This window comes from Rhinatrema bivittatum, chromosome 16 (genome assembly GCF_901001135.1).
Source record: "Rhinatrema bivittatum chromosome 16, aRhiBiv1.1, whole genome shotgun sequence".
Taxonomy (NCBI): Eukaryota; Metazoa; Chordata; class Amphibia; order Gymnophiona; family Rhinatrematidae; genus Rhinatrema; species Rhinatrema bivittatum.
In genome coordinates, this window is record NC_042630.1 from 31,513,451 (window position 1) to 31,537,105 (window position 23,655).

The 23,655-nt window shown below is 41.9% G+C and overlaps 2 protein-coding genes across 10 annotated transcripts in view; one reads left to right on the forward strand and one right to left on the reverse strand.

Moving 5' to 3' along the window:
* BOLA1 (bolA family member 1) overlaps positions 1–23,655 on the reverse strand; it is a 315,604-nt gene that overhangs the window by 61,116 nt on the left and 230,833 nt on the right. For 3 of the 7 annotated variants that reach the window (XM_029581110.1, XM_029581101.1, XM_029581103.1), the window contains exon 3: positions 8,583–8,739. The gene's annotated coding sequence lies outside the window, so the exon portion shown is untranslated. Of the gene's footprint in view, positions 1–8,582; positions 8,740–10,041; positions 10,118–16,329; positions 16,444–23,655 lie in introns of those variants that run through there. The other 4 variants (XM_029581102.1, XM_029581104.1, XM_029581106.1 and 1 more) reach the window with 3 other exon arrangements.
* Positions 943–23,542, forward strand: LOC115078279 (nuclear receptor subfamily 2 group F member 5). Of its 3 annotated transcripts, XM_029581098.1 has the most exons (5): positions 943–1,113; positions 1,852–2,557; positions 11,699–12,226; positions 12,900–12,995; positions 22,956–23,077. In XM_029581098.1, exons 2-4 carry the CDS (start codon positions 2,185–2,187, stop codon positions 12,950–12,952), a joined length of 954 nt encoding a protein of 317 aa, XP_029436958.1. In that variant the 5' UTR covers positions 943–1,113; positions 1,852–2,184; the 3' UTR covers positions 12,953–12,995; positions 22,956–23,077. The 3 variants fall into 3 exon arrangements, with proteins under 3 accessions (XP_029436958.1, XP_029436956.1, XP_029436959.1); XM_029581096.1 differs by lacking the exon at positions 12,900–12,995 and having other exon boundaries at positions 22,956–23,542; XM_029581099.1 differs by lacking the exons at positions 1,852–2,557; positions 12,900–12,995 and having other exon boundaries at positions 22,956–23,542.

The following is a 23,655-nucleotide window of genomic DNA, read 5'->3' on the forward strand; positions in this document are numbered from 1 at the left end:
TACTGAGCAGTTTAATTTATTTAAAACTGTGTCCCTTATGTATTGTTATTAATTTTAAGTTAATGATGTTAATCTAATATGTTTTTATTTAATTTTAATGTTATACATACGTGTATGTTGTCATTTGTTTAGTATGTACCTTATCATATACCCTGCATTGAACATATTTGGAATCATAGAATACAAGCTGTATAAATAAACAAACCAACATAAATTTTTATAGGAAACTAGGCTAAAATTTAATCCTATGTGCATGTATGTGCATGTTTTGGGGTTTTATTGTATTGTAATCAAATGCTTTTAGGAAAGCATTTAGCATTCCTAGCTGTGGGGATGTCAGAGATGAGGCCTACCATATTGCCACAGGATGGGGTGGGGTGAGAGGCAGAAATGAGCAGAGCAAATCGGTCATGCTGTCATATTTAATGTACGAAGAAAAAAGTCTTAAATTAGAAAACATTTTTTAAAACGCATATTTGGACAGCTCCAGAAAGCAAGGGAAGAAAGCGATCAGAGAAAGAGTGAAAATCGGATTAAAAAAACCCCAAACAAAAAAAAATCAAAATTAAAACTTTTTAAATTTTAGGTCATTATGTAACTAGCGATTGAGATTACAACCCGCCAGGTGACAGGTGACAGAGTGGTTTAAAGGAGCTGGGACCCCCGCCCACAGCATTCGCCACCCCTCTCTTCCCTGGCCAATCAGCTGGCTCTCAACACGCCGAGCCTTGCGTTCTCGCTTCCATTGTTACTGTTGCCTTATATGGAAGGCGTGGCCTTATATGGCCAGTCTCCATGGCCACATTGTAACTGAATGTCCCCTGTCAGACTCCGACGGCTGCCACGTGATCGCAGTAACATCTTCCCCTCCCCCCGACTCTCAAAAAATGGGCGGGGCCCGGACAAGAGGGAAAATCACCAAACCCCGAGCATTTTTTTCACTTTAAAAGTTTGTTTTTATTGTGTGTGTGCATGTATGTGCATGTTTTGGGGATTTTATTTTATTGTATTTCTTTTACTGATACCATCACGGGATATTCCAAGTAGAGGGGGAAACAGCCTCATTTCTGATCAGTCCTTAATCGTCCGGGCAAGACCAGGGGGAAAAAAAAGGTTTGTATAATTTGAGTTGATTAATGGTAATAATAATACGGTTATTAATAATCATTATTTTGTTCCTTGCAAAGAACAGGGTCCTGTTATTTTTCTTAGAGCTATTCCCATTCATTTTTTTCTGGTTAAAGAAATTATTTCTGGCATATTGCAGAGTCACAGAAACGCTGCCTGATTTCTTCTTACTTTTTTTGTATATAAATCTAAAAATGTTTTAATTGTTATGGAAAAACAATATCGACGCTTACACTCAGCTTTTGTAAAGAAGGTAAAAAACAAACAACCGGGGAGGAGAGAATACCCCCCCCCCCCCCCAACCTAAGATTAATTACAGTTTTATTTCCCTGATGCCAATTAGCGCTTTAATGCCGGCCTGGCTAGACGAGATCTTTATGCAGGAAGGAGGATCCGAGCCGAGGATACGCTCCACGCTTAGGATCGCCTCCAAACTTTTGAAATCTTTTGTGAGTCTGCCCTGCACCGCGCCGGGGAATCTAATGCTGATCGCTACAGATTAACGATTGCGCTGTTGTACGATAAATGTTATCCTATTTCATTTTCTGTTTTATTTTTTTTTAATAGACTGTCGGGATGTTTTTCTCCTTCTGACAACTTTTAGAGGAAGAGTGAATCTCTGCTGTAGCTGAAGAACATTTAAATAGCAAGTTCATATTTATTTTTTTTTCCAACGGTGGGGAAACATTTTTAAAGTCTTTTTTTTTTCTGGCTTGCTTACAGGTAAGCTTTGCCCTGCCACACCTCCGGGACCCTAGAGGAAATCGTGAACGACTCCTGTCCCTCTCCCCCCCTCGCCCCCTCCCCCTTATCAGCGGATCCGAATTTGTTCCACGCGCTTTCAAGCGATTGGGGAAAATGCTTTTCTGATCGAAAGAGGAAAACGAAATCACTTTGCAGACGCCGTAAAAAACAAAACAAAACAAAATACGACCCCAAAATACATCTGAACACCTAATACACTGCCGATTATTTCTGAACTTTTTTTTTCCCTGCCCGATCAACTTATTTCTGGAGCTGGCGGAAAAGTAACTCGTATTATTATTATTAATTATTATGGCAATGGTGGTGAATCCGTGGCAGGAGGATATCCCGGGGAATACCCAGGCAGGGCTCTGCAGTCAGGACCCCGGGGGGACCCCGCAGCCTCCCCCCGGCACCCCCAAAGGCCCCGCGCTGGAGGCCATGCACGCGGGGGACAAGGGCGCCCCCAACGTGGACTGCATGGTGTGCGGGGACAAGTCCAGCGGCAAGCACTACGGCCAGTTCACCTGCGAGGGCTGCAAGAGCTTCTTCAAGCGATCGGTGAGGCGGAACCTGAGCTACAGCTGCCGGGCCAGCCGCGACTGCCCCATCGACCAGCACCACCGCAACCAGTGCCAGTACTGCCGGCTGAAGAAGTGCCTGAAGGTGGGCATGAGGAGGGAAGGTAAGCGGCAGCCCCCTTTCCCCCCCGGCCCACTCGCTGGCCGCTTCCTTTTTTTTTTTTTCTCGTGTTTTACTAAAGAGCCCCCATCCAACTCCTTTCTGTCCTTCGGAAAGCTCCAGGCACAGGCGTGGAAGGGGAGAGCCACCTTAACCCCCCTCCCCTCCTGGAGGCTGCAGCATTGAGGAGGGGGCAAGGGGAGAGAATTACATATGATGCATGCTCTGCTAAATAGAAGCAAGTTTCTCACCTTAAAAAAATATATAGTAATAAATAGCGGAGAAGAGGGGTAGTTTGGTATCGGCCGCTTTGATTTTGCAGTCGTTCGCCCGGGGATTCCGCCCGCACGCAGGCTGATTTTACAGGGCTGCCTCCCCCCTTATTAACAGACTTTACGGATTGCTTGGAACGTTTCTCGTCGGGAAAGTTTGAAGCCGTTTAGAGGTCCGGATGAAACCCTCCCTTTTTATTCGTTCAAGCGGGACGCAATTAATCGGATGCAGCTTGCACCCCGTTCCCCCCCCCCCGAGAGGGCCGGGGTCTGAGCTGGCTGTGACCCAGGCCGGAGAAGCCTTAAGACCTCCAGTGTACCTGCTTGCTTCTGATTAGAAAAATGTAGCTTGAGACCAGGTTGTGGCATAAAAGCAACTTTATCTGAAAAACAAAAAAAAAAAATGCAAGGGAACCGAGGTTTGTTTGGTTGTTTTTTTTACTCAATCCTACACCGTTGCTGATTATTTTTACGCAATTTGCAAAACTAAAACTGATCATCGCATGTTGTCCCATCCTTCTCTGAAATTCAGCAGCCCTTCCCCCTGCTGCCAGGGTCCTAAAAGCTCCTTTCTGCTCCTGCTTCGGGCTTTTCCAGACTTTAGGAGAAAACTCAGCGTGGCCCGGAAGGCTTTTCGTTTTCCGTAAGGGTTTCAGCTCTTGCGGGAATAATATTGCTGCCTGTCTCCGTTTTTTCCAGATTCTTTAATCATTTCGTTTGCTCTACTCGAACAGTAAGAATTGCAAACGTGTAACCTTATTTCATTTCCGCGTTCTAATAACCTCTAACCTTCCAGCCAAAAAAAAAAAAAGGAACCCTAGGTACATCAGACCCGAGATGAATTCCGGCCTTTTTCTTTTTCGAGGCCGGTGTTAAATTTCATCATTACCTCAATTCAATTATTATAAAAATTTCCTTTTTTTTAATGTAATCTGATTAAATACGATCAGTAGAAATCTGGAATGCACAGGTTGCAGAAACGATTACCTCACAATAATATTAGGGAAGACCCGTCCTCCTTAGCTTGTGCCGGAGCAAGTACAGTGCAGAGTGCACGCGGGTCCGTGTTCTTCACCTGTTTCACTTCCTGGTGAACTATGCTTTTCTTTCACACACACAATTAGACTAGAGAATAGATTAAATGGCTACAGTTAGAAGCCAGCAAGTTTTCCACTCCATCCAGAGCCTTCCTCCTTGAAAGGCTCTGGACGGGGCTGTAAAGGTTCACTGTATCAGAGGAGTCTTTATAAGGGAGTTCATGCTTGGGCAAAGCGCTTCTTTTTATGCACAAGCTCTGGAGATAGGCACAGCCAGTATTTATACAAAATAAATGTTCTGTTTACTTTGTATTGTTTTAGTTCGTACATCATTTCATCAAATAAGATACAAAACCTGCTCATGGTGGTGTATCAAAAACATTTTTTTTAAATTATTAAAAACATATTCTTCCTCCCTTAACAACCCACAAATTCATATACAGAACCACCTGCCCAAAAAATCTTTCCAACAGACCTGACCCCAGAGACAAACATCTTTTTCCCCCAACCAAAGTTCAAAAAGATCTTAATTCACCCTTTCGCCTAGCACTCCTCTTACTCACTTGGGAATAACCAGGTTTTCACTTTGTATTTAAAGTCAAATAATTTAATCCCAAAGCAACCCCCACCAGCACATTTATCCTAAGGTAATAGATAAATTAAAGAAATAAAATTCAATCCGTATATCTGTTTCTCTAATATTCAAACATGCCCACTATACATAAGTTATAAACCAATTACATTCTCTAAATAAACAAAAATAAAATCCCTCCTAATCTCATAAAAAATCAGATTAATTCCAGTCTAGCCAAATCTGATTCACCAGCAAATCACAAAATAGCCTCAGAGGCACAATTTCAAATCTCCCCAGGTTTTAATGCTCAATGTACTAGCAGACAAGGTGATAAAGAAAGTTTATAGGAATAAATTCTACCTTTTTTTTTTTTTTTTTGAAAAAGCGGTTTTCTTTGCTCCAGAAGATCTGAAGGCTTTAGAAATGTTCTTTTTCTTTTGCAGCAGCTCAGAAATGGATGATGTTCCTTGGAACTGTGCTCTGGTGACTTTCCTATTCCTTGTCACAAAGATGACCCCCCCCCCCCTTCACAGTGACCAGGCGACAGGTGGCAATTGCTGGGCAGCTCAGGTTATTCTATTAGAAAAATAAAATATTCCAATATTTTTTTCATATTCTGATTATAAAAGGGGGGAGCCCAAATTGCGAGAGCCAGGCAAGACAGAAGCACTATAAATGCCTGTAGCGTGTTCTTTGTTCTTCTATCACCTATCTCTATGCATCTCTATGTATCATGTTTCTGACATGGGAGACTGTTCTCTTCTGATAAAGTGAGTTTTAGCAGGTAAAGTAAGGGTTCTCCCCATGCTGTGTGCCTATGGAAATAATCTTTATTGAATAAGGCTTTTCTGCTTTCTGCATCCACACACCGCAATTCAATCTAATAATGGATTAAATGCATAAATCCACTTTGACTGCGCAGAATACCGCAACTCCCCAATGGATTGTAGGAGCTGCTGCATCTCATACCTCTTTAGCACTGACAACTCTTCCAAGTATTATCATGTGTCAATAAACCAGATTATTAGCAGTAGGTTTGCTTTTGTTCTTTCCAAAGCTCGATCTCAGACCTCTGAGAGATACCCTGGCTGTGTTACTTCTTGGTCTTTGCTTGGGTGGTGCACGGAATCCAGCCACTGTGAACTAATCCTCTCACCACCTTGGTGACCTACCCTTGAAGAAAGATACAGGCAGAACCCATAAAGACTGCGGGGCCTTTAAGACCCTTTCTTCCTCCAGATCGTGTTTTAGAGTCTCCACACCTCCCCTTGACAGTTGCAAGGGTCAATTGGTTAGGGATGAGGTCTTTCTAAGGATCTACATTTTCAGGACTGTTGTGATCTGATCTTTACAGGTGTGCATGTGTGGTAAATTGTAGTATCTTCCATATTCCAGAAAGTAGGAAGACAGTAACATGCTAGCCTGTCCCATAAAAGCAAAGCCGAAAGGCAGCCAATAAACTAGATAAGACTAGCAAGTGCTTACAAATCCAAGTTTTCAGACTACTACAGAGTGGAATTGACCAAGAAAGGGATCTTCAGACACCGGCAAGTTTGCATCTTTAGGCATTCAGCAGCTTTCAATGGCAACATCCCTACCCCATGACTTCTGTTGCTTTCTGTGAATTAATTTTAGTTTTGTTTGGCTGACATAGTCCTGAGTTTCTATACTGAAACAATAGATTCTTGAAGTTCAGAAAGCGTGTTTGCTTTGCCATGGGGCTGGCTTCATCTGTGTCTATTATCTATGTTCAGATAATTGTGGGAGACATCATGTTTATAAGGGGCTGCCGAAACTTGCTGCAGAGCAGGGAAAGGATGTATTCGTGCAAGTGTTACCTTGAAACAGCCCAAGCCATGTGTACAAAGAGGATTTAACATACTTCCAGCCCCAGTAAGGCCAGGAGAACAAGGGTGTACATTTTGGGGTCACCCTAGGCCAGGCTGATACCTCGCAATTCTGACAGGATTCCCAGGCGCCTACAGACTTGATTCTTAGGTTTGCATCTTTCCCCTCCCTATTTCTTAGGTCTCGTTTCAACATTGAGGTTGAAGCTAGAAATTTGATTCCAGGTGCAAAGGTTTTTTTTAAAACTACGCTACCTCCTTGCTTTATTTTTTTTACCCGCAAGATCTTTTTAAAAATTTTCCATAATTTACTTTCGCCGTCTCATACCACAAAAGCTTTTGACTCCTACTTAGAGCTCTCTGTCCTTTGTGAATTCCCTCCCTCCCCCCAAACTTAACTGCACATTGAACTAAAATTATTCCTATTCAGTACACGAAATGACATGTAAAGTTATTACATCCTGTCTTGCTTTTGGAAGTTAAGAAATGAGTGACTCTAGTTGTCAGTATACAAAATAAAAAAAATTTGATGAAAATCCCACCATTGATAAGCAGATTTGTACCTTTTCTGCAAAATATATTCAGCTTCTAAAGAGTTAGAACTGAGGCCTTTCATTGAAGTTGCTGTTATTAAAATTAAGCGACTACCTTTTATCTCAACTTCATCCCATCACATTAGGTAAAACCGTATTTGGTTGGTTTGTGTTGTGTGAAATGATGTCACTGATGACACCAGAACCAGTATGAATCAATTAGATACCACAATTGTGAGGCCTTTTTTTTATTAACCTGTTCCAAACATAGCTGTTGTGCCAATCACCACCACCACTACCCGGGGATTACAAAGAAGCAGCTAAAAATTTAAAATATATATATATATATCGCAGCATTAATTTAAATTTGTGCAGGGAAACCCATTACCACTTGTCTTGTGCACTTATGAAGCATCACACATGAGGGGAAGGAGACAGAGAAATGCCAGAAAAGGCTTTTATGTTTCAATGAGAATTTAACATAATTAGTATCAGCATTCTACCCATCCTTGTCACGAATCAGTGACAAGGATTACAGCAGAATTCACATACTTGTATAAGGAGCTTCCGTGGGTATTCACAGGGAGAAGCATTCCCCCCTCCCTAGATTTTAATGACTAATGTAACATTATTATTTTTCCCCCTCCTCACCTTGTGAAACATTTTTTGCAGGCACAGCTGAATGCTTGTGCTTTGACTCCCAGAGCTGGACTGATTTCATAAGGCCTCCTTTTTAAGGTCTCTAGTGACCTGAGCTGGAGTTGAACTGATGACCCAGAGGTGAAAGGCTCCCTAACCATGTGATGATTCCCTTGAACAATTCAGGCCCTGTGGTATCAGTATCGCAGGATCTCATCAGGGTTTCCTTTTTTCAGGGCTGTGTAGTACACTCCCATTAAGCAAGGCCAGAGGTCCAACTGTGAAGTAGCAGGCCCAGGAAGTCATTTGTCTATCAAAAGCTAGACTTTCAAAATATTTTTTCTCCTCTGTGGCAAATCTAACTCTTACTCTGTCCCCTCCACCTTGGTGTGCAAACACGATAGACTGGATGAAACGAACAAGCAGAGGTTAGGTTGCATTGCACGGAATGGGTCTGCACTTCCTATTGCTGGGTGGAAATGGAGAAGAAGTTTCAGAAGGAGAATTCTTATTATTATATTTCAATATAGCACTAGTAATCTGTGCAGCGGTATGCATGGTAAATATGCATAAGTTCATGTAGACATGCTGTGAGATAGCATGAACCAGCCCCTTAGAAGACCCTGTGCTCACTTAAATAAATCAGTTTATTTCTGATAGCCGGACATTACCTGTATTCTGGATGGGGGGGGGGGGGGGGGGGGGGGGAGAGAGGCAAGTGGAGTAGGTTTGTCAGGGAAGATTATAGTTTTGAGAGGATAAGGGAGAATCCCTTTCCCTCACCCCACAAGACAAATGAACAACACAGTACAGTAGAGTAAAATTATCGGTTTCCAATTAGAGAAAGAATTCATGCTGAGTGAAGACTCCCAGGTCGTCATGAAAACTCAGAGAAATAGAAGTTTCCCTTTTTGGACAGAAGGAGGTGGGAGAGAAGGCACGGCTACATGCATAGCACACCTTAAAACATCTATCTCCGTCTTCCCCACCATTAACCCTGGTTAGAGAGAAACTTGCATTAAGATACAGATAATTTAAGTAGCTTGTATGAAATCAGTGGTCATCAGTGTGAAAGTCTGTATAAATGGAAACTCCTGTCCATACCCAAGTTTTGAATCCTGTTATACCTTATGTAGATGGGATGATTTACCGTATATCCTGTCTCCCGACACCAGCTCATGGCAGCAGATGTTCCTTTTCCTTGTTGTTCTTCTAGATTTATTGCTTGCCTCCGATTTTTGCTAGACACAGGCCAAGATTTCTGTGTTCTTCCGCCAATTACCACTGAAATTTAAAAAAATAATAAAAAAAGAAATTTAACAGATTCCTTTCGCTAATAAATTCAAGGACTATGTGACAAAGCAAAAGGATTATTTCGTGACTTTCAAGGAGCTTGGGTGCCTTTCCTTCCTATGTAGAGTTGCCACCTTGCCCGCGGTCAAGCAAACAGGCTCATGCAGTCCTTTTACTGTCCTGCTCCGCGTTTTCCAATTTCTTCAAATGATACGTGTCTGGGGTTTAGGAGTGGGAAGAAGCTCACACAAAGTTTAGATCCTTAAACCAGTGGACAAATCGGCGTGAAATTCAATTTACAGTTCAGAAGGTCTTTTGATGGGGGCGGGGGCAGGGAGCCTTATGAATCTTATCCATCCATCATATGGAGCCTTGTGCCAGAGAACCATATTTATGTAATTATACTTTTATTTACTTATTTAAGGCCAGTCAGTATCAAAACAGGGACATCCAAATGTAAGGGAGTCAGATTAAGAGAAGCAGGTTGAGGAAATGAGAGTGAATGGACTTGATTTATTTTGTTTAGGGATGTGCCGGTGTCTTCTTTATTAATATGTCTCATACTAACGTCTTTCTCACAGCACTCTGTGAACACATGCTGTAGAAACGTACAGTCATTTTAAAATTGCCATATTCCAACCGCATGGGGAAGTGCCAAATAAAATCATCATTCAGAGGCAGAATCGGAAACCTCTACTAGAGGGTGCACTGCTCCCGACTAATCCCATGCTGCAGCCATTAAAGTCAGGGATGTGCAGAAAAGGACCCCCTCTTCCTTCCAGCAAGTTATTCACAAAAAATACCAGTTTTATCACTCAAAACTTACAGAAACATAGTAAAGTAAATTATTTCCTTGGATTCTCTGCAGGTTACAATACCTTTTATTGGACTAATGTAAAAAATAAAACAACAAAAAAAAAAAACCAAAACAAAACACTGCATGATATGGACATCTAAAAAGAGGACTTTTATGGGCTGGTAAAGTCATGTATACAGATTCTTTGGAAGCAGTGCATTACTGTGTATGTTGTTCATGCTTTAAAATAATCATAGTTCTGTGACTGCCTAGGAATCAACAATCATCATACAATTTTCACATATATAAATGAATGTATGCCAGTAAAAAATGTTTAAGCTCTAACTGTCCTTCTTAGTGATGCAAGTATAACTGATAGATGGTCCTCAGCACGGATTTTACTTGGGAACTGTAATTTTTACTATTGTTAACTTTTTTGGGGTGTATACAGTTTCTGTCTAAAATAGCTGAAATTTGCTAGTGACAGTCTTTGTTACCTGACTCTGGGGAAGGGTTGAGGTGGGGAGCCAGAGAGGGTCTGGAGGGAGTGGAATAGGAGATTGCCTGTAATGGAGTCCAGCAAAAGAGGCATCCCAGCATTAAGAGGAAATGCAGAATAAGGGGGTAGCTGCTGCCCCATGCCCTGAAATCAAGAAAGACAATGACTGAAAGGAGTTGCAAGTAACTCAGCCTCAGCCCTGACTGTCTCTTGGCAGCAGGATTACAGGACAACAGGGAGAGTTTTACACCTTCCCCCCCCCCCCCCCCCCCACCCCCGCATTCTTGGACCTGTACTTCCCATTCCTCTACTAAAAGCAGAAACTATGTGGATGCAATCAATGCAGAGAAAACCAGGATTGGCTCGGTCAATGACATGGAGCCACCTGCTCCCTCTCCCTATTTGGACTGGACCATGCTAGTCTGTGATATCCCAGGATCTTCTTCTTAGATGTTTTGAAGTAGGCTGTCCTGCAGCTGAATCCCCTAGAATCACTGTGACCAAAGTCTTACTAAGGGACCTTTATTTACATTTATAGGCCACTGATGCCAAAGCTCGAAGAGGCACACAATAAAAGGTCCATAATAAATCAATAAAAGATAGAACATGAACCAACAAAACTGTCAGGAGATCCAAAATCACATAAAATAGCTAGATAAAACCATAAAAGCTTATCACTTCCATCAGAATAAAATTTAGCAGAAAACCTGTTTAAGTAAAAATGTTTTTAAAGTGGATTTAAATATTTTTTGGACATTTCAACATTCTAAGTTCCTGAAGAAGGGTGTTCCAAAATGTGAGTGGCACGTTTGAGAAAGCACACTCTCTAATCTCATAACGTGGCCTTATTTTACTGAAGGAAGGTCCAAGTAAAGCCCTCACTGACTCTCATTTGGCCCTTCACTGCATCCACAGATTCTTGGTGACAAAGAGAGGAGAAAAACAGCAGGGGCTTTTGGGGCAGTGCCTCCGTATAGTGGAAATCAATTATGATGAGCTTATTTCAATTAAAAATTAACTTTATGAGGGAATACGATATTTCCCACTGATTTGTATCTGAAATATTGGAAAACGTAACACATCCTATAGGAAATAAATGCCATCCCCTGGTGTTCCTATCCTTTTATCTCATTGTATCACACGGTGCAGGGAATAAAGACCATCCCCAGGTGTTTCTATCTCACTGTATCACACAGTGCAGGGAATAAAGACCATCCCCAGGCATTTCTATCCCTTCTATCTCACTGTATCATACACTGCAGGGAATAAAGACCATCCCCAGGCATTTCTGTCCCTTCTATCTCACTGTATCCCACACTGCAGGGAATAAAGACCATCCCCAGGCATTTCTATCCCTTCTATCTCGCTGTATCACACAGTGCAGGGAATAAAGAGCACCCTGAGGCATTTCTAGCCCTTTTACCTCACCGTATCACATGATGCAGGGAATAAAGAACATCTGCAGGCATTTCTGTTTCTTCTATCTCACTGTATCACATATCGCAAATAATAAAAAAAAACATTCTTAAGTGTTTTTCTCCCTTTTATCTCACTGTATCACACTCTCGGGCTTTTCTATCCCTTGTTCTCACTGTATCCTGTTTGTCTGTACATTGAGCCTTTGAGATTAATCCATGGCTTTTGTTTCTTCACAGCAGTCCAGCGAGGACGCATGGCTCATTCTCAGGCCAGCCCTGGCCAGTACCCATTGAACAACGGGGATCCTTACAATGGTCACTCCTACTTGACGGGATTCATCTCCTTGCTTCTCCGAGCAGAACCATACCCCACCTCCCGCTACGGTGCCCAGTGCCTGCAGCCAAACAGTATCATGGGCATCGAGAACATCTGTGAATTAGCTGCCCGCCTACTCTTCAGTGCCATTGAATGGGCCAAGAATATCCCCTTCTTCCCCGACTTCCAACTCTCAGACCAGGTGACCCTGCTGCGCATGACCTGGAGTGAACTCTTCGTTCTCAATGCTGCCCAGTGTTCCATGCCTCTTCACGTGGCACCGTTGTTGGCGGCCGCAGGCCTGCATGCTTCCCCTATGTCTGCGGATAGGGTGGTGGCTTTCATGGACCACATCCGGGTATTCCAGGAGCAGGTGGAGAAACTGAAGGCACTTCACGTTGATTCTGCCGAGTACTCCTGCTTGAAGGCCATTGCCTTGTTTACACCAGGTGAGTGAATGGCATCAAGCAAGAACACACATATATACTGTAGATTTGAACATCCACTATAAAACATGACAGTAAGCAAGCCCTGTATTATGTTGATAAAAACAACTCTAATGGCCATTATATCTTAATGTGAATCATACTTTTTGGGGAAAAAAAAAAGTTATCAGGTGCTCTAGCAGAATGGTAGCAGACTTCCAATGTCAGCAAACATTTATGTAAATTTGTTGAATGAACTGGAAAGTTAGCTCTGTTCTAAACCTTTTTCATTCTCCTGATAATGGTGTATTTGCTTTCTGCTCTTCAGCATCCACTGAACCATGCCATAGAATGAGCATTCACAATATAACAAGGAGTGAATACAAAGTAGATGATGGCAAAAAAACCCCAATTGGTCCTTCCAGTTTGCACATTTACTTCCATCCTCAATGCCAAGGGTATATCCCACCTTCCAGCCATAGATTGTGACCGTCTGTAGGATATTAATCACTATCCCAGGCAGTTTTTGACATCTACCTCCATTGTACTTCATCTTCCTGGATAGCTGGGGTGCAAAATCCCTTTTTTAATTTACATCCAGCAGCTCTCCTCTCCCATTCCCTGTTACAAGGTTCCTCAGCACTGCAGACAGCTATCAACATCGATGTGGCTGTTACTCAAACATGTTGTCTCCTAGATCTGCTTCGTCTTTCCAGATGGCTCCCCATCACCACCAAACTAGGGCACTGATCCAGTGAACATGGGGAGCACGTAGCCTGCCACAAAGACTCAGGTATGAGAGAAACTGAGTTTAAGCTAGGACTTAGTTGTTACTGTACTAGCAGTCTGATAGATATAATAACATGTTTTAAAATTTATTTAGATAGTAAATGATGGCAGAAAAAGACCAGCTTCGCCCATCCAGTCTGCCCAGTTTCAGTTCTTCCACTTTGGGTAGACGAGCCTAAAAATTCCCATACTCAACCCAACTCTAGCTCCCCATTACCAGAACTTTTAACCTCTTTCCTACCATTGCCCTCCATATCAGTCCCAATCATGCCCAGAATCTATTAAAATACTGACCTACCCCACTTCCACTGGTAGGTGATTTCAGACCTTGTCATCTTCCTCTATGATTCTTACAAAATCAACACTAAAGCCAGCACCCAGATCCCTTCCAGGTCTTGTAACACGTTTTCTAAGACACAGTTCCCAAAATTAGCAAAGCCATTGTCCAAAACGACCAGCTTCCCCATGCTCTTTAAAATCTTGGTTTTAATCATGATCAATCCATATAGGTTACCCCAATGACTTCTTGAAAACCGATGCAGCCATACCATTGCTATTAGTGTTGTAGCTGCCACTCCATGCAGGTTACCCCCAGTGCCTTCTTGGAAGCCTATTGCAGTCTTCCCACTGCTGTTTGGGTTAGTAAGTGCTGCTCTGTGCAGATTACTTCAATGCTTGTTTGGAATCTTATTGCCATCATACCACTACCATAAGTAGTATACCATGTCAGACCAAGATCCATCAAGCCCAGTATGCTGCCCCATCACAGAAAGCAGCTCTTGTTGCTCATGCCCAGTAACAAGAACTGGGTTTCCCAGTTCTTGTTACTGGGCAGTACTTGTCCCTAGACAATAACTGTTTTTGAACTTTTCTTCCAGAAATTTGTCCAAACCCTTTTAAAACCCTGCTGTTGCTGTGTTTAGAAAGGGTTTGGACAAATTCCTGGAGGAAGAGTCCATAAACAATTACAAGCTAGATGACTCTGGGGAGCCAGTACTTATTGCTGGAAGTCAGCAACAAGAAACTGGATCTACATTTTGGGAAGGGCCACTATCAAGAGACAGGATGGACCTTAGTCTGACCTGGCATGGCACTTTTTATACTCTTATTATGATAGGACTGCTAGTAGTCACAAAGGGCAGGATATGAATGAAATATGAATATCCACAAAGTAAAACAATCACTTAGTAGGTTCAAGCACAAAAGTCACTAATGATAACTAAATTGAATTAAATGGAGACCATCAGAATTTTGCCACAGACTGCCCTCTTTTTTTGTGCGTGTCTTATGCCTAATTCATGGCATGCACATATATATATCGTGCTTATATGTCAGTAAATTTGAGGAAGATTTTATTTACCCTTCACCCTGGTTTACTTTCATTCATATATGGCTTCAATATATTGATGCAAGACAAGTGCAGTAAATATTCCATAGTCCATATAGTCCACACAATTTTTGTATATAACCAGTGTACATATTCCTACCTCGAATCCCTATTCATATCGCATCCCTATGTATCTGTTTGCACCCTCCCCCTGCCCCCTCCTTTGTCTCGACTACCCCCCCACCCCTCCCCTTGTTATTTAGTTAATTGTTCTGTTACTGCGTTTACGTTATACACCGTTCTCTGTAAAGGCTATGCCTATATATCTTTTGTTGTAAGTTACTTGTAAACCGGCACGATGTGCAAACGGTTGCCGGTATATAAAATTAAATAAATAAATTAAAAAAAAGAAATGGTCTTCAAAAAGAAATTTTATTATTAATCCGATAACGGCAACACCACTATTTCAACAAAGGGGACCCTTTGAAAGAACAATTGTTGAAACAGTGGAGTTGCCGTTATCGGATTAATAATATTTCTTTTTGAAGACCATATGGATTATGAAATATTTACTGCACTTGTCTTGCATGTACTATAATTGTTGAGTGCAGTACCTGCTCTTGTGTTCTTTGAATTCAATATATTGATGACATATTTTTAATTTGGACTGGAACTGATATTCAGTTCTTTTTATTTCTGGATTGGCTCAATAATTGTAATAAACATTTACAATTTAACTATTATATTAATCCTTTGAGGATCCCCTTCCTAGACATTATGGTCACTTTTGATTCTGGCTCTTTTGTAACATCTATCTTTCGGAAAGAAAGACCGCAACACTCTACTAAAATTTGATAGTCCTCATCCGTCTTTTTTGAGAACGAATATACCTGCAGGTCAATTGCTCAGACTCCGGCGGCTCTGCTCAAAATCTGACTTTCTTAATCAAGCTAAGCAGATGATGATGGCCAGGTTCAGGGAGAGAGGGTACCCCCAACGTGTCCTTCAAAAGGCATTTAAACATGTTCTTTATGCCAACCGGGATTTATTATTTACTCCTCAAGTTCGTTCTTCTGATGGATGCATTAATTGTATTTTGCCTTTTTCAACACATACAAGGGATTTAACATCTATCATTAGCTGTCATTGGATCATTTTATCCCTCCACAAGTTTGTGATTGCTCTTTGAGATTCACATTTCGTCGGGGTAGAAACCTCAGGGATATATTAGTCCATTCCCAACTGAGTGATGAAGCTTCTTTGAGTCCTTCACGGTTTTCCGGTCATCAATCCTGTGAACATTGTTCAGTTTGTTCCCATGTTTTGCCTATGACAATTTTTGAACACCCGGTTTCTCATAAACTCTGTATACACTTAATTTTTCCAAGACATGCACTTCTAGGGGAGTGATCTATGTGATTATTTGCCCATGCTCCAAACTGTATGTTGGTAAGACTACTCGTTCGGTACGAACACGGATTATTGAACATCGCTCTAGCATTAGAACTGGTCGGGAAGTCGCCCTTTTGGTCCTTCATTGGTCAGCTTGTGCACATTCTGAATTGGACCTGAAGTTCTTTGTAATTGACGTGGTACCTCCTCCACCCCGGGGGGGGGGGGGTAATTTTTCTGAAATGTTAATTTGTAGAGAACAGAAGTGGATCCATAGATTGGACTGTCTATCCCCTGAAGTTCTAAATAATGAGATAGAATGGCATTATTTCATTTGATTTCCAGCTTGTTGTTTGTCAGGATTTTCCTTCTGTGATTGGTTGAATCTCACTGCCTTGGTACGTTTTCATTGGCCGTTTTTTTTCGCACCAAAACCGTAGACTTTTAAATCGCTGTATCTGTCACTACTGTTTGCACTCCCTTTGACTCAAATATGGACTTTAATTAAGGTATGTTTCAGCGTAATATTCACGGTATGCCTTGTTGGTTCACAGTCTGTTTATTCTAAGTTCATATGATTCTCTTTTGTGTTTAAATTTTAGTTGTGAAAAATACATACTGCAACAGTCCCTCCCAACGCAGCCTTTTGGCGAAACATGGGGTCCGTGTCGGGGGACCCGGTTGATAACCTCTGTCTGTAGAAGATGAGCAACGGAGTTGCCGTTGTAAATATCTAAAAAATAAAAGATTTAAAGATCATTTTCTAATTTTTGTTGAAATCCGCACTGTTGTACTTACTTGTTTGCATCTCCTTTCGTGTGTGGATTAATTTTTTGGAGTGCATTTCTCTTTCTCCTGTGTTTATTTTTTGGATTGATGCACATATATATAACCATTTGGTCTCTTTAATATCCAGCTGACAATGATAGCATTTTTTAAAGAATGTTTTAATTTGCAAATACAAATATTTTTTTTAAAAAACAGTAGGATTGAATATTGTTTCCAAAATGCATAAAATTAACATTAAAAGAAGTCACTTTATTTATTTAATTTATTTATTTAAAGGCTTTTAAATACCGATAGCCATTTACACATCGTATCGGTTTACAAGGAACAGAGCGCTTGTAAATAGTAGCGTAACATTTACATGGAACGATTGGTAACCTGATAACAGAAGAATAAAACAATGCGAAAACTATATACAAGAGGAAATATTGTAATGAAGAAAGAAAGAGAGAGAAAGAAAAAAGACTAAATTAACTTAAAGCCTATGTACAAGAATATAAGAAGAATATAAAAGCATATAGTCATACAAGCAATATAAAAATAAGGGTGTAAAATTGACAGTAGGAACTGGTGGGGGAAGAGTACTTATATTAAGGATTCACAGTGGGGTAAAGAGGGAATAAGGGGGGGGTGTTTGATTAGCCATGTTTTTAAAATTTTTTTAAATTTCTGTGCGCACGGCTCTATGCGGAGGTCAGGGGGCATTGTTTTCCACAGTGAGGGACCTGCTATCGAGAATGCTCTGTCCCTTGTGGTGGAGAGGTGTGTGTGAGTTTTGGGGAGGGTATTTGTAGGGTTCCTAGGTAAGCTGATCCAGTGGGTGTGTTGGATATGTGAAGGCGGAGAGCATCGTGTAGCCATTGTATGCTTTCGTTAACTAGTGTCTTATCTGAAAGGTGATGGAATGTATCTTTGATATTCCATCATCAGTTGCATGCTATGAATTAGACATAAGACACACACACAAAAAAGAGTGCAGTCTATGGCAAAACTCATATTAGTTACCATTAGTGACTTTTGCGCTTGAATCTACTGAATGATTGTTTTACTTTGTGATATGACTGCAACAGGATTCCAAAAAAAGGCATTGACGTAATCTGCACAGAGTAGTGCTTATTACCCAAACAGCAGCAGAAAGACGGTTAGGATCGTAACTGCCAAACTGTGCAGGTTACCCCTCAGCTGCCTCGTGGTCTCTGGTGCCACTAAGGTCATGCTTCCGCTATCCCTTCACTTTTTGCAAGTAAGGATTCTCTGTGTTTATCCCATAACATTTTGAAGACCAGTACCATTTTAACTTCCACCACTTGGTCCAGGAGGGCAATCCACCACTCTTTCCATGAAAAAATATTTCCTGATATTGTTCCTGAACCCCTTTGGAGCTTCACATCATGACTACTTTCTTTCCACTGAAAAAGCTCCACATCTTCTGCATTATTAATACCTTTCAGGTATTTACGGGCATGATTTTCAAAGAAACTTATTTGCATAAAACCCTGTCCTATGCGTGTACTAAAAGTGGCATTTTGAAAATCAATAAGGATCCAGTGGGCATAAAAATACATGCCTCACCCAGTTTTGTGTGTACATTTACACATACTGAGAGGCCTACCCGGGGGGTGGAATTGCAACTTCCATGCATGCTTTTTTGTTTTGCAAGTTCTACACGTAAGTTACCCTGGACAAGTTATGCCCAACTTGGAGCAGGTCTAACTTTGTGCAAGATAATTTGTGCGCATATTCAGCCAATTATCTGAGGATTTTCAAAGCAAATGTATGCATATCAGTCATAAGCTTGCTTTCAAGATCCTTGGTAAAGTCTGTGTTTAGTACATACCATGCAGACTTAACCTCTATGTGCGCTATTATAAAATGTACGCCCCTATGTCTATATCATATCCCCCTTGTCCTACTTTTCCTCTAGGGCAGGGTTCTCCGTCCAGTCCTTGAGATACATCCAGCCAGTCAGGTTTTTGAGATATCCACAATGACTATGCATGAAATAAATTAGCATTCAGAGGAATCAGTGCATGCAAATCTCCCTGCTGCATATTCATTGTGGATATTCTGAAAAGCTTCCTGGTTAGGTGTCCCAAGGACTGGGCTGAGAATCCCTGCTCTAGGGTATACAGATTTAGGTCCTTTAAGTCTCATATCATATGGCTTTTGATGCTGACCCCACACCTTTGGGTTGCCTTTCTCTGAACTGCCTCTAGCCTAATTATACTCTCTTGGAGGTACAGCCTCCAGAACTGAACATAATGGAGGTAATTTTAAAAGTAGTTACGCATATAAATATAGCATATCATCATAGCAATTTTAAAAAGCCATTTGCGTGAGTAATGTGCACTTACGTGTGAATATCCTAGGGACAATTCAATGGCATATACTATAGCAATTTTCAAAAGTCCACTTACATGGGTAAAATGCATTTACATGTGTAAACCCCAATTTCAAGTGTATAAGTGCTTTTTAAAATCAGGCCCGATATTCTTTAGATGAGGTCTCACCAATGACTTGTACAGAGGCATTATCATTGCTTTTTTCCAGTTAGTTATGCCTCTTTCTATGCATCCCATCATCCTTCTTGCTCTGGCCACTGTCTCATTGCACTCATCAGGAACTATCATCCTGAGGACTCTCTTCTGGTCAGCGCGCATCAGTTTCTTTTTGTATACCACTCCTTTATGCTAATTAATTTCATTACCGCAATCTGTCAGACAAACCCAGCTACATGAGCACCTGTATTTCTGCTAGCACTTCTGGTTATAATTGTACTTACAGATAGACCTATATATTGCTTCACTTTTTTTCTTCTGTGCTTTTCCCATGCCTTCTTGAAATTCACTGCAATTTCAGCCTCCAGTATCTACTTTGGAAGAGCATTGCATCTATGCACAACTTTTTCTGCAAAAATATTTTCATTGCCTTGCTCCTGAGTCTATCTCCTAGTATTCCCATATCCTGAACCCTTGTTCTAGGCAGGCATGGCTTTACACTCAGGCCTACTAGACCTGTGCCTAGGATGGCAAATTTTAGGGGGAGGGCAGCAAATTTCTTGACCCTTTCCTCTCGCTTCTTCCACCCCACAATTCCTGCACCTCAGCTTCAGCGCCGATATTAATAGATTAATTAGTGCGGGGACTAAGCTTGCACTTACAGGTGCGACCCACTCTGGGCTTTTGTGCGAGAGGCTGAGCCTATGAGCGCAGGCTTAGTCTCCGCACTCATTAATCTATGAGGACTGCCGCTGGCGCTGAGCTTCAGGGCTTGGGGGATTGAGGAGTGGCACCGCGGCTCAGATGTTTGTCAGGATTGGGGGCAGGCAGCATGCCATGGCATTAAATAAGAGCCATGGGGTAGTGCCAGACAAAATCCATCCCTCATTCTATAACAGCCTTTCTACTGAAAAAGGTTTGTTTCTTACACACTCTTAATACCTTTCAGCTATTTGTATGTGTCTGTATCTATGTTCCCTTTCTTACCTCTCCTCAAAGGTATACTTAAATCTCAGTATACTTACATACTGTAGAGCAGTGCTTCCCAAGCTTGTCCTGCTAACCCATAACCAGTTAGATTTTCAGGATCTTCACAATGAATATTCACGAGATAAATTTGCATATACAGTCTCTCCAATGATTGCAAATTTACCTTATGCATACTCAGTGTGGATGTCCTGAAAATCTGCCAGGCTGTGGGCTCGCTATGACAAGTGTGGGAAGCCTTTGTTTTAGTGTGAGTATGCACTGTATACCACATAGTGAGCATCCTCTATAATACCACAAAGTGAACATGCAGGGCGCGGGGAGTAATCTTGTACCAGTGCCCATATGTTTGCTGGCAAATATCTGCATAAATTACGCCAATTTTCAAAGCCAAATTGCGCGCATTTAAAGTCCATTTTGAAAATTATCCCGACAAAACTAAGCAGTCACAATTACATCTACTGTTTGGGGTACATAGTTTTGCTAACAGAATTTGCGTACATCCCTTTTAAGATCAAAAAGCATGGGGGCAACTTTTAAACTGTGCACAGAAGTGTAAAAGTCTGCGGGTACTTTTTATCTGCACACTTTTGCCAGTTGTCAAAGGAAAAAAATATCCCTTTCAAAATTGACTTGGAAAAAGTATGAGCATAGACCTGTACCTGCTTTTTAGGCAGATACTTTTTTTCCCTGGAAAATCTGGGACAGTAACTTTCAAACTGGCGCATGGGGGCACGTTGATGCATATGCGGCCCCCGCCCAGGAACGCAGCCATTTAATAACTGTAAGCACTCATGTTATGAAATAGTCTGGCCATGTACACACACGTGCCATATTTTAAGCAATCGCGCACGTGGCCGACAAATCCCACTTCTACTGCGTAAGTTGGGGGATTTCAAAAGGGGAGCGCCCATGCCATTGCCAGTTTACCAGTTCATCCACCAGTTCGCCCATTTAACAGTTAGGTCCTCCAAATCCCCCTGATCTGATAGGTTACCCTCCCCCAGTTGCTCCAGATCCTTTAAACCCCTCAGAAATGGCTCGTTCCTCTTATTTCATAATTTACACATCATCAATAGCAGAAGTAAAGTTACGCAGAAGGGGCCTAGGCGCGTAAGTCTTTACAAGCACATCTCTTGGCCAGGCCCTGAAATGTTCACGCCCTGCCCCTTTTTGGAAACTTTTCAGACGTGCGCACAGTGGGTTTTACGTGCTTATCTGGGTACTTTTTAAATACGGTCAGTGCGCACGAGCTGGATTTCTTCACACACATCTCCTAACTGATGTGCGTGCTGGGCCTTCCAAAGTACATGGGCAGGTGCTAACTCCTCCCCAGCCCTGCTCCCAGTAACACCTCTCCTAGCTTCGCCTACATTTACACACAGATGAAGTCATTTCTGCACAGCTGTAATGATGGAGGTCCCAGCTCCGCCCAGAATTCAGCCTCTATTATGCCTTTCACCTTTTTAGGTAAACGTGTGCCCAGTGGCAGTGGCCCAAATTTTATGCACAGACTGGTCATGCAGCTTTCTACAGAGCCGTTCCTGCTTCACCCGCAAAAGTCCCTTTGAAAATTACCCTTGCAATGTGTACTGTGGAGGGAACATCCTCAGGGTACCATGGGAGTAAACATACATTGTGTATCATGAAGCAATTCATTTTCAAAAGGTTGCCATGCATAAAATCGGCATATATGCATGCAACTAGCATGTACATGTGTATATGCCAGTTTTACATGCAAACAGCCTACAGTATAATATAAACATTCTCTGTGTACCATGGAGTGAGTATTCACTGAATAGCACAGAGCCAGCATGCCTGCTAAGCAATATGATTGCATGATTTATCTTTCATATCACATTAAACCCTTCCACTAGGGAAATAAAGCACTAGGTTGTATTAGTCCTGATGGAGCGTGAGAAATTCACATTTTTGCATGTGTTAACCTGTTGAATTTGTTGCCTTCTGGTTCTGATACAGCAGGGCAGTATTAGGGGAGGCACTGCAGCGCTGACATTGCATGGCAGTACTATTGGAGATGCTGTGCTGCTGTCTTTCCAGGGCTGACACCACAGAATAGTGCTAGGAACACTGCACGACAATGCTGGGCGAAGGCACTGGCCTTAAACAGAGATCAATTACGTGACCTGTACAGCTGTACTGTCCTGAGCTTTGCTTAATCAGATGCTGAGGAAACTTTTCAGTGATCATTTTTTTCACATAGTCCTCCCTTGTTAGTGACTCAGGAACAAGTTATCAACTTGGTGATCCCAGCTCCTTTACATTTTCCCCCCTCACAGGAAGCAGGTACAGAGTTCCAGGTCCATGCACTTATGGCAGACCTTCCATTGCGTGTCCTAAATTAATGGAATGCAATGCTGCAGAACATCTGTTACCCCTATCTGAAGGGAGTTTTCATTTCTTGAAAGGTTCTGTTTGGTGCACTACAACAGGGAATCTCTAAGTATTGTTGGTTTAAGTCAGAAAATTATTCTTGCTTGATGGTGGTAGGGATTATCCAAACTCAGAAGCATCATGAGTACCCAACTGCATGGTAGGATCTATGCCAAAGTTTGGTGCTTTTAAATTGAGGGTGAACACAGCAACCCAAACCTCTTGGTGGGCCTGTGATGGAAGGCGGGCACACACTGGACACAGCATGGACTCTGCGGAAGTTGTAATAAAGATAGATAGTGTAATCAATAGTGTCTACAGAAACAGCATGTGGACAAAGAGCTGTGGCGTTGGGGCCTTTCGTACACTCAGTAGCTCCAGCAGTTGCAGTTTGAATCTGAAAGCCATTCAGGGTTTGAAATGTTTCAGGATTCTATTTTTATAATATTTGTTGCATTCTGGCATTGAGTAAGTGAATGGAGCTCCATCTGTTCACTTTATAGGGTAGCTTCTAGATATTGCTGTGGATCACAATATGGTAAGAGCTGCTTTCTTGACCTCCTTTCTTGGTTTCCTGTAGACTCGGTGGGATTATCCGACTTGGGACATGTAGAGAGCATTCAAGAGAAGTCCCAGTGTGCACTGGAGGAGTATGTCCGTAACCAATACCCCAATCAGCCCAGCAGATTTGGAAGACTCTTGCTACGCTTGCCTTCTCTACGCATTGTCTCTGCGCCAGTCATAGAGCAGCTTTTCTTTGTCCGCCTTGTAGGCAAGACTCCTATTGAAACCCTCATCCGGGACATGCTTCTCTCTGGATCTAGCTTCAACTGGCCATACATGCCGATGCAGTGACAGCCCAGAGAATTTTTGAACTCTGCCAGATTGAGGGTAATGCCATGGACTCAGAGAAGCCTTAGAACCTTATTAACAAAGCCTTCACAACATGTGCTTATTGCGTCTCATGCCCTCGGTCTTGGGTAGTTAATGCATCAGTTTATGATGCCATCAGGATTCTTTGTGGCATCACTTACCCATGGTGAAGCTGAAAATGTACTCATTTTCCATGGGGGCTTAGTCTACAGTTGGCCTTCCTCCACAAAATGGGTGGGGAAAAAAAAAAGCATTAAGGACAATACTTATGCCATGTAAATGAAAAATAACCTTGAATTTATTCCAGCAGGTATCCACAGACATCTCTCCTTGCCTTCTCTAATGTCCTCATTGGAATCTACTGACCAGGATAAAATGATACCCATCTTTCACAGAACTATGTCCCA